The following is a 19090-nucleotide window of genomic DNA, read 5'->3' on the forward strand; positions in this document are numbered from 1 at the left end:
ATTACATAAAGCAAATAAGAAGCCATTAAAGCTTCGGTAGATACAATACTAAGATCCGAAATTTAATATGGCAAATAAAAGCTATGCAAATTAAGCAGCTATGTACATATGTATATCTTATTATGTTGACTTAAGGAAGCGGAATACCTAGCAAAACAAAAAAGAAGCTTAGTTACTTGCAAAACAAGAAATTCCAAAAATCAGCTTTTAGTGGTACACCAACAGCCAAGGCAGCTCAAATATTTATTGTTGTTTGCTAATGATTTAATTTTTACGCCATAAATATTTCTTTTGTTACTGTTATTAATATATTTCTTCTAAATGGAGCTTTTGTGTTTCGTTTTTTTTAACTCGGTTATTTCCCGCTTGCCAGCGGCTCACTCACGCTTTTACCGTTGCTTGTTATACACATGTATATGTGTGCTATAAAAGCCTTGCTAAGAAGCAGAAAGGCATTTAGACGAAATATTTTGTTGTCTGCTTAGCACAAGCTTGCTGTTGGATTTGTTGTTATTTTAATCAACTACCAAAGCGTTTACAGGCGCCCAACAAAAGAGCGGCGCAACGCGTCAGCCGGCAACGGCAGTGACAACAGCGCAACAACAGCAGCAAAACAAAGCACAGCGTTGCCAACAAATGAGAGTGAAATGAATTTTTAATTGAGGCCAACGCACCGCGACGTAGTTTTGGCCCACATTTTTTACGATTTTTTCCCCATTTTTTTTTCTTGGCTTAGTCGCCAACATTAACGCAGCGACCAACTGAATTTGACTTCTTTCGGTTTCTTTTTGCCCTCCGCCGCTACACTGCTTCTGCTAATTCTGCCTTTTTACTTGTTGTGTTTTCGTCATTCAACGCTCACTCGCTTAGCCATGTTAATAAACTTGTTTGTCGCTTGACGCGTTCACCCGCCAACACCACCAATCCGCGCGTTGCGCCCATCACCCCACAGCGCCACTCCCCACCATAGTCATCTATAGTGAGCCATAGTAATGAATGAAATGTGTTGTGTCTGCATTCGCGCTCCACGCCGCCTGCTCGCTCAGCCATTCAGCAATGTCGTTAGCGCGCCAAGTTAACTAGCGTCCATCGAGCCGTCGTGTCGGCTAATTTGGACGCAGCTGACTGACTTTCGATCGCTGCAACCTTTTTACTTCTCACTTCCTCTGGCTTTCAGGCCATTCATAATACTGTGCCGCCTGTCTGTTGGCCGCCTTCATGCTCTGGCATTAGACACTGTTGCACATACTCGCTTAGGCGCTGCCTTCAATTGCCCGCGTTGTTAGTTAGAAATTGCGGGCCTTTGCTTATTGCATTTACAGTTTGGCGGAGTTCTGCATTTTTCAGCTGAAATGCAAAGTTGGCCCACACTATACAAGTGGCTGTGAGTGGCTGGTGTTGTCTCGAAAGTGAACCGTTTAAGCCGACTTAACTAAATATTTGTTATTGCCCGACCCAACCGGTCTGTGCTGCCGTCACACGAGTTCAAATAGTTTTACTTTTTTGACAAAAACAAGTATGGCTTTGGGTGGAATTTACTTTTTAATTGCAAGAATTTATGTCTGCATAAATTTGAAACGTGAAATCTAAAATTTCTCAACAATTTCAACAAAATATCTTCACTACCATAATATGCTACATGGTATGAATTAGATGTAACGTGTTTCAGCACTCTACCGCTTGGCAAATGTTTTTGGTAGAAAGCCATTGAAGATCTTTGAACCTTAGTCTTACTTAGGTGTTAAGTATAGGTTCCTAGCACCGTCTCTTCATCAAACGTGAGAAATATAAGGGAGTTCTAACCATAGCAGTCATAAAATCGTCATGTATTTTATTCCCACACACATTTCTTTTTATATCCCGAACACGGTATGTTTGTTACGAAATTCGTAATAATCGTTTCCTTTTGATTTGAAGTCTCTCAAAAGTATAATACCTATAAATAAACAGCTTTAGAAGTCGAGTCGATTTAGACATGTCGGTCTTTCATTGTATATTCGGAAAAGGATATGAATTTACTTCTTTAGAGAAAAAGTATTATTAGTCCCCATATGATATAATATGATTAACTTATGCCAGTGCTTCTTCCAATCGTCAAAACTTAGCTCTTTCAGACATGCTCTTTTAATATCATCTATGCTCTTTAAGGCTCTTTAAGGTAAAAAGAAAATTGAAATAATTTCAAATTATTTTTTGAACTCACATCGTATACGCCAACTTTTCCCCCCAATTTTTGAGACCCCCTCTTCTTTATAAATACCTGATCATTTGAACACTTCAGCTGCCTTACAAACTGATCTATCAAAATAAAGTCCTTGTATTGAAAACTTCTGACCGATTTTTACGTTTCGTAGTAATTTATAAAGCGGTCCGTAAGGGTTTCTATTAGTAATAACATTACATCTTTCTTATCAATTTACAAATCCACTCATACTTTTCTATGTACATATACAAATTTTACGATCTTCTTACTTTTTTGCTCAAATATCTTCTGTGAATTTTATGGTGCTTGAAAGATTCAAAATTTACGTACATATAATACCAAAAATATAATCTAAAGATAACTTACCATATAAATGAGCTTATCGATTCATTATTGACGAATTGAGTCTATCTCAAAAGTTTTCCACGATAAATTGGTTTATTTACAATCAGTGTGGTTTGTATTAGAACTATCTAATACTTATAAATGGTTTTACAATAGGAGCGTTTTCAACCATATTTCCAACCAATTTCACGTTCGATATTCGTACAAAGTTCATCAATCGTCGCTAGCTCGTTGGCATAGGCCATAGACTGATGTAACCACATTTACAGTAACATGCCGGTCTTGATCGTGACGGAAGAAGTACGGCTCAATGACGCCGCCGGCCCATAAACCGCACCAAGTCATAATTTTTTCATGGAGTACGTGTTGATTGCTGCTTGACCAGTAACGCATATTTTGCTTATTGAGGAAGTCATTCAGCCAGAAATGATCCTCAACGCTGAAGATGAAAATCCGGATCATTTTCCAGCTGTTGCTCAGCACAATTCACGAACATGCGACAATTTTGGTAGTCAAGCGGATTCAGTTCTTGCGTCAATTTGCTCTTCTAAGAATGTAGGCCAAAATCTTTCCACAAAATTCACCACAACGACGTCACAGAGATGCCCCAAAGGAATTGACAAACGCCTTCATCAAACGAATCATGCAAGAACGTAATTTTCCTTGATACAATAGAATCCCTGTTTGCACTATCGTACTGCCAGAAATTCGTTCTATATGTCACTGGCAGAGAACATGAGTTTTGGAAATAACTTTAAGCTATTTTTAAACTTTGTATTGATAACATTACTCAACAAATTTAAAGGAAAAATTTGCGAATGTTGTTCTAAACGGTCTGTGGTCCTCTAACACAGTTGAGGTGATACAAATCCTCGAGTATATATCTAACTAGAAAAAGCTCGTCATACAATGTTCTCAACTATTCTCAGCTGACTTGAAACTACAAAAGTAGGAGAACAATATTGGAAAAGCTTTAAAATATATATATGTACATACATATGTTTTGGAATTACTATTTTTTATATAATTTAAAAAATAATTTCTTCGAAATTTAGTTGATACTTTAGTTTCCAAATACGGAAATATGAATAAGAAATAAATTTGTTTATGTTTGTTGCTTCAAATACAAAACAAGTGCATTTTTGGGCATAGAAAAAATACAAAATTATTTAAATATTTCACAGATATACGAATTTAAGAATGATGTACTTAAAACCACTTGAAATTCATTGAATAAATAAACACCGACATATAGTATAATATTTACTTTTTCTGTACAAAGATTTGTAGGTATGTGTGTGTGTGCGAGCATATAAGCCAACCAAGCGAATACGAATGACTTCATATTTTAAATTTGTAAATTACTTAGAGCCAGGGATATATCTCTATTATATATAGTATGCAAATACAAATGGATATATGTGTGTATATATATGTACATATGTATGTGTGAGCATGCAAACACTAATCCATACAAAGACATTTACATGCAAAAGTTGGTGTAAAGTTGAACACCTGTCAGCCACGGCCGTCAAAAACAAAAACCCAAACTGTCAGTATACACGCACACACAAACGCATACAAATGCTTAGAAGAACACATGTATGTGTGTGTGATTTAGAGAAGTCGTCGTCATCAAATTGTGCGGTTGATTGTACGGGATGTGGGGGTGTCAACTGTGTGACAACGCCAGAAATGTTGGTGACGATGACAAATGTCGCTGGCCAAGAAACTTTGGCTCCAAAGTGAAATAAGCTAAGCGCACGAGGTGAATTAAATTAAAAAACGATTTTTTGTTGAATTTCGCCTCTTTGAAAAACTCAACCTCTTAATGGCTGCGAGTGCGGCACAGTGAGTGTGGGCGCAATTTTTGCGGCAAAGTAGCTGCAAATGTATGTATGTGTGTGTGGGGAACTTGCAGCAAATCATATGAATTTATTATATACTTTTGTTAACTGTACTCATATGATTAAAAAAGAATATATCAACAATTATGAAAGCTGAGCTCGGCGTGAGCGTCACAAGTGTCATAATTCATTTTGCCAATTATTTTTTGAAAAAATAAACAATCTCAAATTGTACTTGAATGAAAAATAAATCGTGGGCAGCAATACCGTTATTCTCTGTAAACATATTCTAATTCGCCATTTTCGTAAATATTCTCCACTCAAACGTGCAACCAGCAGTTCAACCAATTCAAGTGGCAACTTGTTATTTATAAATAGTTTTTAATTGCAATTTATTGAATTTTTGCAAATAAATTTAAGCGAAAAATTCGCAATTCAAGTGCAGTTTTCCCAAAATGGGCAACCAGTTCGCCTTCCTTTCCAACCGAATATGGCGAAATGTCGCGTCAACAGACAAGTTTAACAATTCAAAATCGCTCAACTTGAAAACAGCAGGCATACACACACAAACACACATACATTTTTGCAATAACAAAAAGTACAATAAAAACATAACACCATCTGCTGTAAAAATCTATATATACATTTATATGCGTGACTTGTTGCGCGGAAAACATTTTTTTCCATATGCAACAATAAAAATTGCAAAATCGCACACATACACATGCATACATATGTATGTATGTATATAGGAACAAAATTTGCTCGTGAACGCGCCCAAAAATGCGCCCAACTGATGGCCGCGGCTGGACAGGTAGTTATGCACGTAGAAATTTTTTATTTGCAACAAACAGTGAGTCAAGGGAATTGCTGTAAATTCAATACTGCGTTCATTTGGATTTTTAGTAATAAGTGTTGAAAATTTATTACAACTGAACAATATTAAAAACAATTTGTTAAAATATTTCTGTTATTAAAATTTATTTTATGCTTTGTTTCATTTATTTTTTGTTGAAAAAAAATTAAGGTTGCCACCTTTTTGTAAATTTGATTTAAAAAATATGATTTATTTGAAAAAAAAAACATGACAATACGGATATCAAACTATAGATGCTTACAACAAAATTTAAATCATTAAGGTTGCCACCTTGCTAAAATTTAAATTCCATAGTTTTTTAAAAAAATATTATTTATTAACATGTTTAAACATAGCAATACTGATATCAAACTATAGACGCTAATAAAAAATAAAATTTAATGAATCAAAGTTGCCACCTTTTTGAAAATTTTAATTAAAAACAATAATGTATTAAAAACATTGCAATACGGATATCAAACTATAGACGCTTATAAAAAAATTTTAGTATTAAGGTTGCCACCTTCTTAAAGTTTTAATATTTTTCAAATTTTAATTATGTAAACAAATATGATTTATTGAAAAACATAACAACACGGCCATCAAAATAATACGCTTGTAGGAAATACGGATACTTTAAAATTTAAAGGTGAAACCTTTTTAAAATTTCAATTCCATAATTTTAATTAAAAAAATTTAACAATAAGGGCATCAAAATAAAGACGCTTATAAGAAATATACTTTAAAATTTAATGTTGGCACCTTTTTAAAATTTTAATTTTTTGTAAACTTGGAATTAAAAGCATATAACGTGTTGAAAAACACAAAACAAAACGGAAATTAGACTATAGACACATAAAAAAAATAAAATAAAATTTAAAATATTAAGATTGCCACCTTTTTTAAATTTTAATTCAATTATATATAATTACACAATTTACTGCAAACTGGATATCAAATCATAGAGGTTTAAGAAAGCTAATAGTTAAATTTGCTTTCAGTAAGTGTTGCCACGTGTTCAAATTCTTGTTTCAAATTTATTGATCAAATAAATAAAATATTAAACATTAATTTATTCGAAGGGCACACCAAGTGCGACAGTTTAAAAAACACCGATTTTTGGGAATTGCAAATAAACTATACTACTACTATACTCGAAATAACCTGCAATTAAAAAAAAAAAATTGAAAATAAAAATTGAAAAAAAAAAAAATTTTGAAAAAAAATTTTAAAGATACACGTGAACTCCGGCGGCGCCAAATAAAAATATGTATTCCATTGCTGCAGTAATCCCAGCCCTTTGTGGATGAAACCTGATGAAAATGTTCTACTAGACGATTTTGTCCGTAGAATGATTTACGGTAAAAAATATATAAAAAAATTACAAAAAGGCGGCGTTTTAAATCAAAATCTGGAGTTTACCCAAATTTTGGCCGTTTTGGGTCTGATATAGAAAGCTATATTCAGAATATGCACAAAAATTTGACTGTGATTGGATCCTTGTTCTCCAAGCTTGAAGCGACTTGAAAAAAGCAAAATGGTGATTTTAGAAATTTATAGGTAACAAAAAAGAAAAATATCTGTCCAAGTGAAATTCATAGATTTTGGATCAATTTTATGGCCTATCTTAACTTAACCTAGTCATCGAATTTGGAAAAAAAACTAGTTTTTCGATGTACTGATGGAGCTAATTGAACCGATTGACTACACTTTGAAAGGTTGTAACTTAAAAATTATTTCTAATATCGATTCAAAATTTTAGTATGTTATTTTAAAATGAAATTCTTTAAATATTTCACGGTGGATATGCCCTCTAAGTAGAATATACCAAAGCTTCATTAATACCTATCTTTTACATTAAATTAAATTATTTGGGCCTCCTATACCTTTTCCTAATTTGGCACTAGCTTACATAACTCTATTTTCGAAAATTCCAAACAACTCATTTTCACACGCACACACATACTCGTAATCACATAAACAAAAATTACCTTTTATCTTTTGGTGTTTTCTTTTTCGCGCAAATAATTTAAATAAATTCATCAGTTGGTGGCACACATTTGTGGCAACCGCAGCACAGTAGCCACTGAGCGTAATGTTTTATTCAACAATCGCCAACACAATGGAAACACCAATACAACAACCATCCAGCCAACCAGCAACACCGGCAGCACGCTGGGCTGGTGGCGTAAGTGATGCGTTGACAGTGATGGAAACTGCTGCTGCTGCCACATGTGATCACACACACGAGCCGCGGCTGCCACTAACAGGCCGCCCCAGTGTGTCCGAGCCAATGAATTTTGCAAGCGAGGCGCTCAACGCCGCCACCGCCGCTGCTGCCGCTGCTGACATGACACATTCATATGGCCCATCAACGGTGCGGTGTTGTCGTGTCCCTGTCAGTTTGGCTGCTGATGCAGTGGCAGTGAGCGGGAGTTGAAGGCAGCCGACTTGGGATTCGTTCAGTTAGTTATATGCATACAAACACTTATGACGTTATGACGGTGCTGTAGGCTCCACGGAAATTCCGCTTCTCATAACTGTCAGCGATGTGCTATTTATGCTTGTTGTTGTCGCTTTTTCATCTACACATTTGTTGTGGTGGCGTTGTTTTGGTTGCATTTACATTTGGTTGACTTATTTCACATGCGCTAAGCGTAACTAAATGTTGTTTGTGTTATTATTTCTAAAATAAATATGGGAAATTTCTTAAACAAATAACTTTTACTTGGAATGGAGTGAGATGAATTCGAAGCAGTAGAAAGTGTGAGCTGAGTATTTTTCTGGCAGTTTTTCTTGTTAATAGAAAGAAGTATATAAGGAAAGTATTTATTTGTTATTATATCCTATGCAGGTTTCCTCAAGCAACTCATTTTTAAGCTATCTGAATTTGAAATAGTAATCCTGTCGGCCAACAGCAAAAAAGTGAAAATCATTAAATATAACATCCAACATGCCCCAAACCTGCAATGAGAATCGCTACATATATTTTTTCGCGCTCGCTAACTCCTAACTTCTCTAAATTTACTCTTATTCTACTTTATTGGCGTAGACGGCGTATTGCTGAGTTTACAACAGTGCGCCAGTATTTCTTAATTTTCACTGTTTGCCGCCAATTAGAGATTCTAAGTGCAGCCAGGTCCTACTCCACCTGGCCTTTCCAACGGAATGGTGGTCTTCCTCTTCTTCTGCTTCCCCTGGTGGGTTTTGCGTCGAACACTCTCAGAGCCGGAGTGTTTTCATCCAACCGGACGACATCTCTAACTACGTTGAACAATGTCAATGGCGTCGTATATCTCGTACAGCACATCGTTCCATCAACTGTGGTATTTGCCGTTGCTAATGCGCAAAGGAACATAAATCTTCCACAGAATCTCTCTTTCGAAAACTCGAAGCGCTGACTCATCAGAGTTCCCATAGTCCATTCCTCTGCAGTGAGTGATTTGCAGGGTTTGGTCTTTGTTCGTCGATAGAGGATTTTACTACTCAATTGCCTACTCAGTCCAAAGTAGCATTTGTTTGGAAGAGTTTTCTGCGTTGGATTCCGTGGTTGATGTTGTCGTTGGTGCTAATGCTGGTTCCGAGATAGACGAAATTATCTATGACTTCGAAGTTATGACTGTAAACAAAGACGTGGAAGCCAAGTCACGAGTGCGACGATTGTTTGGTTGATGACAGGAGATATTTCGTCTTGCTCTCATTCACTACCTGACCCTTTTGCTTCGCTTCCTTACCCATTCTGGAGAAAGCAGAACTATCAAAACTTGTAGAACCAATTTTTCGATATGTAATCAAGCCACGCTCTCAGAAGTATCCAAAAATGAAAGTAAAACAGCTAGGATAAACCCAGCCATAAACGATTTTCTTTTATTATAATTATTCCTAAGTTTCAAAAAAACACCCAACAAGTTGAATTTGAAAACATCTCTTAATCTATGTAAAATCTGTGACCACACCGTTGCCCCGCTCGGTCAATTTGACAGTCGGTCAGGCGGCTCTCGAGCTGTCATTGCCTGTTAAGGGCAAAGGTACACAGATAGACGCCACACCCAGACGATCGCTTGTCTGCCTTTAACATCACTCGCCGCTTTAGTTATTATGCGCATAAATATTTGTGTGAAATACGAGCTTGTGTGTGTGTATGCGTGTGTGGACATGTAATTTCGAAACGCTGCCGGTGCACTCGAATGGGCGCAGGTCAGGAAAGGGGTTTGGCTGGCGGTGAGTCGTGTAAATGGCTTTTGACTCGGCCAACTGACAATCGAAATCCAGACAGACGCTCGCGTTGTTCGCAGCTCAGCAGCTCGCCGAATCGCTGTGAAATGTGAAATTTGTTATTTGTAATTTGTAATTCATATGACAGAGCTGGAGTAAGGTTAACACGAACGGTCGCATTGTGACTTTGCTATGAAATTGAGGCGCTCTGTTGTAATTGCATGTGAAATTACGCACACACACACATACACAAACGTAGCTGCAAGTGCAAGTGCCTACATAAATTTGTGTGTGTGGTTTCGCTGATTGTTGTTTGATAAATGCGCCAAAGTGGGTCAGTTTGGTAGATTAGCGTGGAATGCGTGCAAATACAATATGTGATTTTCATGCCTGTATCCTAGCAGTTAAACTATGTTGTCTAGATAGTTTGGTGCTGTTATATGGCAACTAGATTTTTATTGGTATATTAGTCAAAAATTATTAACAATAAAATATTAAAGTGAGATATTCTGAGACAGTTTTTCTGGTTTTATCCAACGTACGGATGTATACTTATTAAAATATATGCTTTGTGTTTAGTAAAGTGCAACAATTTTCAATTGTAAAGAATTTCAATTTATTTTTAAATACTTTAATTTGTCAACTCATCCCAAACTAATGAATTTGCAGCTTAAGCTGGACTATAACATTCTTAACTAGTTCGTAACTAGTTGAAAACTCTATGAAATACGGAAAATTTTGTGATATAACAAAAACTAGCTTAAACTTAACTAGTCCATTCCCAACTAGTTTGTGACTAGTTGAAAAATAAATCAAATACTGAAAATTGTATAAAGTAACAAAAATTGTAACAAAAAAATATTTTTCAGTTTTTTGAGTTATCGATGCGAAAATTTTCACATGTCCTTTTCTGCGTAAGAAGCTGTACATTTGCAGTAAACGGCAATATTGAACTACTATAGCATTTACCTATCATACAAATTGACCTTTTTGTTGACACGAGTTTTGGCATAAATCATTGTCCAAAACAACGCTACAATCCACGAGCAAATTGTTAAAATCGGATCACAATGACACAAAGCTGCCATTTAAAACCGATCAAAATCAAGAAAGAGAACTTTTTATATCTATTTATGTTATAAGAAATGCAGCTATGAACGATATTACAGCTTAGGTGTACTCGAAGTTAACATTTTTTCCTGATTACCAAAAATTTGGCGGGGACAATTATTAGCTTTTTGACCGCTACAAAACTTACAGCCTTTGCTAGAGCATCAACTGCGCGACTGTGTCAATATTTATTGATTTAGCTTTACAGGGTCACTCTAACCATATCTACATACATTTTCCATTTTCCTCCACACACTTGGCCTTTCCTCACTCACTACACTGTACAGCTCTCTATTTATTTTCGTAATTATTTATTATTTGTCATTGCAAAAGGCTATTGTACATAATTTTCCATTTTTTCCGGCACTTTTCAAACTTCGCTTTGCACAGCTTTTACTTTTTTCCCCTTTTTTTTTTGCTTTCAAACGTCGAATGGTTGTCTATGCTCTTGGTAGCGGTTGTTGTTGCTGTTGTCAGTATGCTGAATATTTGTTGATTCTCAAGTTTACTCTAACTATGAGCAAATAGGAATGACAGACGCTGGCAAAAGCGCTACAGACAAGTGCTAATAAGTCACACACACATACTCGATCACACTGATACAAACAACAGCAATGTATGAAGCCACAAACACCGAAATCGTAGCGCTAATTAGACCCGTATTCAAGTCCACGTCGCTGCCTTTACAAAGTACAGTGAAATTTTGTCTGTTTTTAGGGTTAAGAATAGGCTAGTTGGTGGAAATGATTGCACACATTCATGCGTACAGGTATTTATATGTATATGTATATGTGTGTGCAATATATGAAGTATAGGGTTTCCCGTTAAAAGCAATCAAATGTATTTAACTTCATTGATATAAAATAACGAAAGCAACAATTTTTTCGAAAGTCAGTTTGACTCTTCTTTTTCATCCTAAAATCTATGCCTTGATACAATAGACCTATTTAGCGACCTAAGCCTCTCCAATTGAAAATCACGATGCAGTTTCTCATAAGAAAAAAATTTAAGTAGCTTAAAACTTGTAGAAACCTCTATAGAGCAGATTACAAACTACGTGTAGCAGACAGACCTTGACAAGACATCTAGCAAGCAATTAAGATCACATGCGTATATATGTATAGACCATATTGAACCCTCTACGTTCACTTTCCGATTGCGGTACTCAAAGTCGTTACAGTCATACATTTTAAAGGACAAACATATCCTAAAAGAACAACTATTCAGCTCTCAACTACTACAGCACTTAATTTGGCACCCTTTACCCCTTCTCCCCTCTCATTTATAGAAATATAATTGCACAAAATGTAACTATTTAACTTCGAAATTTTCATTCAACCCAGTACGCATATAGTGGCTATAACTTTGCAATATGTGTGCCGGCCACTCACAGGCATTGCCAAGCGCTACTAAGTTTTAACCGATGGACTACGAGTGCCATACATCGCAATGAGCACGGCAAACAAACAATTAGTTATTGCAAAACTTATTCATATTTATTTGTGTAGCAAAGTGGGGTCCCAATTGACAGACCTCAAAAGTCAAAGTGCTTGACTCAAACTAATTAACTCGCTCAAAGGGCAAACTATTTTTCTCTAATTATGTGTGATTGCGTGTTAGTGTGTGGTTGTCTGTCTACAACGTTTATTCAAATAAATTATTTGCATTGACAACCGATTATTTGTTTTACATTTTGAATGGAACTTATTTGAAAAGCATTTGAGGGCACTCAATTAAGTAAATCATTTAGAAAAATGTTCTTCTCAAAGCCTTGAGGACTCAACAGAAATATTATTTTTTCATATGAAAATGGTGTTACCACCCAGAAATTTTAACCAATACGCCATGAATGTAGACAATATTTAATTTTTGGTACTTTATAGCTATTTTTTAAAATAATAATATGTCACTAAGCCCAAGCCGAGATTAGCATTCACTTGTAATATGGTAAAGCAAAGATTATTCCACCTCATCTTCTTCAATACAGCTTCTTCAGATTGCGTCTGGTAAGATTCCCAGCCCTACAACACGGATGACAATAGGGCAATGGTTCAAAACTAGGAAGAGGCTAGCCTTACTAAGGGCAAATAGATCACTAGATCTTTTGCTAATGATCTTTAATGACCAAAAGTTTTTGCGACCGCGCATCTACCGCGAGTGGCCTAGCGCTGGCCAAGCTCCCGCGAAGCCCAACCATCTACTAGTAGGACATAAGAGGATACATGAGCACCAACCCGCTCTAATTCTACTGATAGCGGCTCTAGGATGCATTTTCTTGATAACTCATCAGCTTTACAGTCTCCCGCGATGCCGCTGTGGCCTGCCACCCATACCAGTCTTCTCACAAAGACACTCGATGCTATTGATAGCGAGGTTAGGCACTCCTTGACCAACCCTTAACGCACCGGTAATTAAAGTTAAAGTTAAATTTCAAGGCTAGTATCGCCGCCCTGCTATCTGTGTCGATGGTTACTTCTCCGAAATAGGCTAAACACCGGGACAGTAATTCTAACGCTAGGTTGCAGCCATTATAACCTCTGCTTAAAAAACCCTGCTATAGTAAGGAAGTCTCAAGCTAGAGTTGATAGAGGGCTCCTGACAATAAACCTCTCCACCAACCTTCCTAATTCTGCAAACTCTTTCTGAAAATTCTTTGATGGAATGCCCTTATAAATAATTTCTTCATTGAGGCTTTCATCAATTTTTCAAACTAAAAATTTCTTAAAATAAACTCAAAATCAATGCTGCCATTTCTATTTTACTTTTTAGGTTATCGACTGGGCCAGCGACTTTTGTGACGGCACTTGCCTGTGCGCACTGGTCGAAAATCTGCAAACGCGTCCACTCAAGCCATCATGGAATCGTCGTCCAGCCAATCAACATCATTATCTAGAGAATGCGACCACGGCGTTGAATGCCATTGAAAAAGATCACATCAAACTCGTCAACATTGGCAACGTGGATATTGTAAATGGCAATGTGAAGCTCATTTTGGGTCTCATCTGGTCGCTGATTGTACGCTATCAAATTGGGCGTAGTAAGTTCCCGCCAAGGAAGCTCATGCTCGCCTGGTTGCAAGCGGCGTTGCCCGAGTGCAAAATAACCAATTTGACCACAGACTGGAATAGTGGTGTCAACCTTGCTGCATTGTTGGACTACTGTCAGCCAGGTCTGTTTCCACACTGGCGTTCGCTGGATCCCAAACAGAGCGTACAAAATTGTACGACGACCATGAATTTGGCACAAAGTGAATTTGGTGTACCGAAAGTTTTGGAGCCCGCATATTTGGCTTCACCGTGGTTGGATGAGTTGTCTGGTATGACATATTTATCGTACTTTATGAAACCGGGCGGACCGGGTTACAATGCCACATTGCGATGGGTCAATACGCAGACCAAGGATACTGTCAAAAACTTTACAGTAAGTCATTTTGTTGGATTTTACGAATTTTTTTTTTTAATTTTTTATCTTCAATGTTGCAGACCGACTGGAATGATGGACGCGTTATGTGTGAGATTATTAAGGGGCTTGGCGGTCCAGCACCTTCACCTGAAAAACTCAGCACAGACCCCTTTCATTATGAGAATAACATCAGGAAGGCGGTTGAAGCTGGTCAGCGTCTAGGCGTTCAGCCCATACTTACTGCTAAAGATATGGCTAACCCTGAAGTGGAACATTTGGGTATAATGGCCTACGCAGCGCACTTGCAGTGGGTGCCACCGCGACCACCACTGTCCGACATGATAAACGTATTGATGGAGAGTAATTCCGGGCGTGTCGGCGAACCGGTAAACCAACAAGAAATACCAAAGAAATAAAGACACTTTTGACGCTCTCTTGCTTTTGTTTTACAGACGCACTTCCGCATCGATGTACTTTCACGCGAGATCAGTCTAAGTTCGGTGAAGGCATTCATAGTGCCTCCATCAGGCCAACCGCAGCCCGTGCGTCTCAATCCGCACGGCGAAGGTGTTTACATACCCGAAAAGTATGGCATGCATGAGATAGTTGTAGAGGTTGGCGACGATAGCTTGGGTGGACATTTCTTCCGTGTGCTACCACGTTTCATACAAGTTGCGCCACCAGGCATGGCACCTTGTGCCCTTGGCAGTCTGGTCGAAGTATTGGTCAATGCCACCGGCGCACCGAAGACGGAGGATATTCTGGTCACTGCCGTCTCACCGACCGGCATTTCGCATAATTGCCCGTTGAAGAAGGTCGAGGAAGGTCACAGTGCCATATTTAAACCGGACGAAGCAGGTATCTGGGAAATCGCCATCACCTATCAAGGGCGGCACATACAAGGTGGTCCATTCACCTGTGCCGTCTTCGATGCCAGCGGTGTTTCAGTGCATGGCTTAGACGGCGCTATGCCCTTGCGTGCACATTCCTTCGAGGTGGACGCACGTGGCGTTGGTGTCACCGGTGAACTACATGTGGATATTGTGCATGATAAACGTTCCCTGGTTTGTTCCGTTGAGAAGATAGTGGAAAATAAGTATAGAGTCACATTCATGCCACGTCAAAATGGCAAATATCGCGTCTACGTCTATTTCAACGGCTACGATGTCAAGGGTTCGCCGTTCATTATGCGCGTCGGCACCAAAGGACGTTCGGGCAAAACGCGCAGCAGCCCATTACATGAGAGCAAACATCGCGCCGAGAGCCCCTCAATGCATTACACCTCTACCACGAACACCCGACACAATGACTATAGAAACACAACATCGGCGGCAACATCGTCACTGTCACGTCGTGACTTGCTGAATCACAACACTGCTGAGCGACAAAGATCGTATTCACCGGCAATATCACCGAAGATCGACACACCCGACTATCGCACAACATCAAGCTACTACAAGAGAGAGAGTGAGGTAGGTAGCAAAGCTTGAAACGCCATGTATTAATATAAGCTTGGTAATGGTATAAAGTGCTAAAATCATACCTCTCGTCTCAGTCAGCCCTAAAACCCTCAGATTGTATATTTTTATTTACTAACAACATACCGCTGTGATTAACTCCAAAATATAAAAAAAAGTCTGCGCACCGCTCCACACCGCTTTGCACCCAAGCAGCCGTTACTAAATCTAAAATACAAAACCAAATCAGACAACACTAACCCAACACCGTTACTCTCTCCCCCCTTCACATATATGTTGTGTTTTTTGTATCCTTACATTTGAACATTTCCCGCACACTCCACGCAAACCCGCAAACCGCCCAACACCAAATTCTTTGTGTAGGATAAATTGGCCACTTCCCCACCACCACCACCAGCTCCCCAGCCTCCCTCACGTGAATACTACAACAATTCTCCCACTACCAAATACATCAACTCGGCCGATCTATACACCGTAACTGCGGGACGTCGCGACTCCAGAGTTTCCTCGTCGTCGTCCAACACCAAAAACGACTACTACTACGACAAAGAGAACGAACTATATCACCGCAAGCGCGACGATCGTGACTTGAAGTTAGCACCACCGCGCGAAGATCGCTATGAAGACGCAACGTCATCGCACTACCAGCAATCGCATTTCCAACAGCAGCAACAGAGCCATGTAGCCAGCGCCCGGTCGGCAACAACATTCGCCTCACGTCTCAGTCCGATACAGAGTGTAATTAAATAATTTTTTATTATATTGTTTTGTTGTTGTTGTTAAAAAATATATGTCTGTTTCAGTGTTGTATGTCTTTAACCTTGTGCTGCGATTGTTATTGTTATTGATTTCAAGTGCTCAATTAGCTGTCTATCGCTATGAGTAAAACTTTGCTAAATTTTTTGCTTTATCGTTGCTCTTCCCACAGATACGCTCGAGTGAGGTACGCACCCACAGTCCGTTGACAATCAAAACTTCGATTCCGTACGAGTCCAATGCGCGCACTTTGAACGCCAGTCCACGTCACACCTCTATTTCGCCGGTGCAACGCCATTCACCCAGCAACGCCTACATTTCGACAGCCACACATCGCATCGGCAGCCCAGTCACAACAACATTGAATAAGGTGACTAAACATAATTATTTCAATGGTTTTGTATAAAATAGTTTGTTGATAACCTCTACGATAAAAGACGCCAATAATTGTTTAGATATTTGGATATTTAGGCGCTCATTCAACTTAGAGTTGACCGATCAAAATTCTTTGTTTTCGACTGGAGGCCAAGTAACACAGTTTGTTATATACTATATAACTAAAGGTCTTAAGATCTTTAGGACCAAACTCCCTCTTTCTGGCTACTGCCCTCATAAAGGAACTCCTTCTTCCTTTTACTGACATATCCATCTATACGTCAGACTCCATACGCTGATATTTTCTGAATTCATAGCAAATCACTGATTTCTATTTCTATTTATATTTTTATATTGCCTTAGAACGGTCTAAATCGCCCCGATTACGAGACTTCTCGCACCGTTGAGAAATCTTCGACATACAAATCGACCTCAAACTATGTTGCCGATTCGAATATACGTGCCAGTCCTTCACTCTACACAACTGCCGAACGCCTACGACGTACCGCTTCCCCCGAGCCGCGCATCGATCATTCCTCGAATGTGCGTGTCTCCTCGATCAAACCGGCAACGGCACGACGTGACAGCTGGGATGTCATCAACAAAACCAAACATATGCTTTCACATAATTCGCTCGAATCTTTGGCAAATATGACAGAAAAGCAATTGAACACGGACCTCTCATACAATCGTCCCGATATCGACCATGAGACACATCGTAATACACAATACAATAAATTTGCATTGCAAGAGCAAAAGTATCACTCGGATCGGCGTGGTTCACGCGATTCTGTGGACGATGCTGAACGTTACAAGTGAGCTTCTTCAGCACAAATATGATTTTCGGAAATAGTTTAACAATTACATATTTATTAAATGTTTACAGACCCAGTGCCATTACAGTTAAATCACATTCGAATAACACTTATACCGACAAATCCGGTGGCTATACGAAGACAGTCAAGGAGTCGAGCGAACATGTCGTTACTGAACGCACCTCTGGTGGTGGTGGTGTCAGTGGTGGCGGCACCGGTAACGGTCATTATGGCTATAGTTCGTTGTCGCGATTTCGCCCCATAGAGAATAGCGCTACTGGTGCCCGTGCTATACGTGTACAAGATATACCGAACGGTGCCATCGGACGTCCCGTGGAATTTGAGATTGATGGTTCGAAAGCCGGTTCCGGCAATTTAGAAATATTGGTCAATGGTGGTCGCGTCACTTCGTCGGTGCGTTCACTGGGTGGCCAACGTTTCGTGGCTAGCTTCACGCCCCATGAGCCAGGCATACACACTGTACAAATCACTTTCAATGGAGAAACCGTGCCAGGTAACACGCATATTCATGTTTTTAATAGATAAGCATAAGCTTTCGTAATTTTGTACATTTATAACTGTATGTGTGCTTCAAAGAAATATTAAATTAAAACATAAAACTTTTTTGATGTCTGCCATAATTTAAAAAAATTCAAATTTTATCATTTTTACGCATATTTCTGCTTTAAATGCCGAATTACTAACCTCTTTTATATTAAAAGCGAGCTTTTAAGGTTTTTTCCTTGGATAAATTCAAGGTTCGCTTAGCCAAGACACAGCCAGTTGGATGAAATTGAAAGTTTCTTAAAATATTATGTAGTCTTGTTCAAAACCGCCATCACAGTTTCGAAAGCTTGGTGTTCCTTTGTGTTCAAGCTTCACAGAAAGTCGAAGTTGTCTTGAACTTTCACAAATACAGTGGCTCTAAAATATCACGAGAGACTTTAAACAGTGTGTGGGAGAGACATTTCAGTTTTATCAAAATTTGTTAGCCTTCCTTCTGATTAATATTTTAATAATTTTTTTTAAATATTTTGAAATAACCAGAAAAGTTGAAAAAAAAAAATTAATAAATAAAAAATATTTGTAAAAATTAGTTAGACAATTATATAAAAGTTAATTTAATTTTATAATTAAATTTTTTTTTTTTTTAATTAAATTCATTTAAACATATAATTTATGCATTTTTGTATTACTTAAAAAAAATAATAATTAACAGCAGTAAGTAAAAAATTAAAAATAATTTTAACTCAACTAAAATTAATATTTTTAATTACATAACACAAAAAAAAATAAAAACAGAATTAATGAAGAAAAAAAACATTTTTTAAAATTAATATAAATAATTACTTAAAATTTGATTTAAATTATTAATTAAATATATTTTTTTGTAATTAAATTAATTTAAAAATATTTTATTTTTGTATTAAACCTTTTTATTCTTTGTGTTATTTATTAAAAAAAAGTAATTAACAGATGTAAATAAAAAAGTAAAAATAATTTAACTCAAATTAATACTTTTAATTACAATAGAAAAAAAAATCAAAAAAAGTAGGGAACAAAGAATATTTTTCAAAATTAATTTTCACTATATGAAATTAATTTGAAAAAAATATTTGCTGAATAAATTAATTTAAAAATATTATTTTTGTATTAACCTTTTTTATTTCTTGTATTATTCATATAAA

The 19090-nt window shown here is 37.5% G+C and overlaps 1 protein-coding gene across 6 annotated transcripts in view; it reads left to right on the forward strand.

The window, feature by feature from the left end:
- LOC120772577 (filamin-C) overlaps nucleotides 1–19090 on the forward strand; it is a 95843-nt gene that overhangs the window by 31685 nt on the left and 45068 nt on the right. For 5 of the 6 annotated variants that reach the window (XM_040101277.1, XM_040101276.1, XM_040101275.1 and 2 more), the window contains 6 exons: nucleotides 13346–13996; nucleotides 14059–14364; nucleotides 14431–15450; nucleotides 16385–16582; nucleotides 16951–17402; nucleotides 17474–17916. In XM_040101277.1, coding sequence (XP_039957211.1) covers nucleotides 13346–13996; nucleotides 14059–14364; nucleotides 14431–15450; nucleotides 16385–16582; nucleotides 16951–17402; nucleotides 17474–17916 — 3070 coding nt within the window. Of the gene's footprint in view, nucleotides 1–13345; nucleotides 13997–14058; nucleotides 14365–14430; nucleotides 15451–15819; nucleotides 16195–16384; nucleotides 16583–16950; nucleotides 17403–17473; nucleotides 17917–19090 lie in introns of all 6 variants that reach the window. The other variant, XM_040101280.1, reaches the window with a different exon arrangement.

This window comes from Bactrocera tryoni, chromosome 3 (assembly GCF_016617805.1).
Source record: "Bactrocera tryoni isolate S06 chromosome 3, CSIRO_BtryS06_freeze2, whole genome shotgun sequence".
NCBI classification, from domain to species: Eukaryota; Metazoa; Arthropoda; class Insecta; order Diptera; family Tephritidae; genus Bactrocera; species Bactrocera tryoni.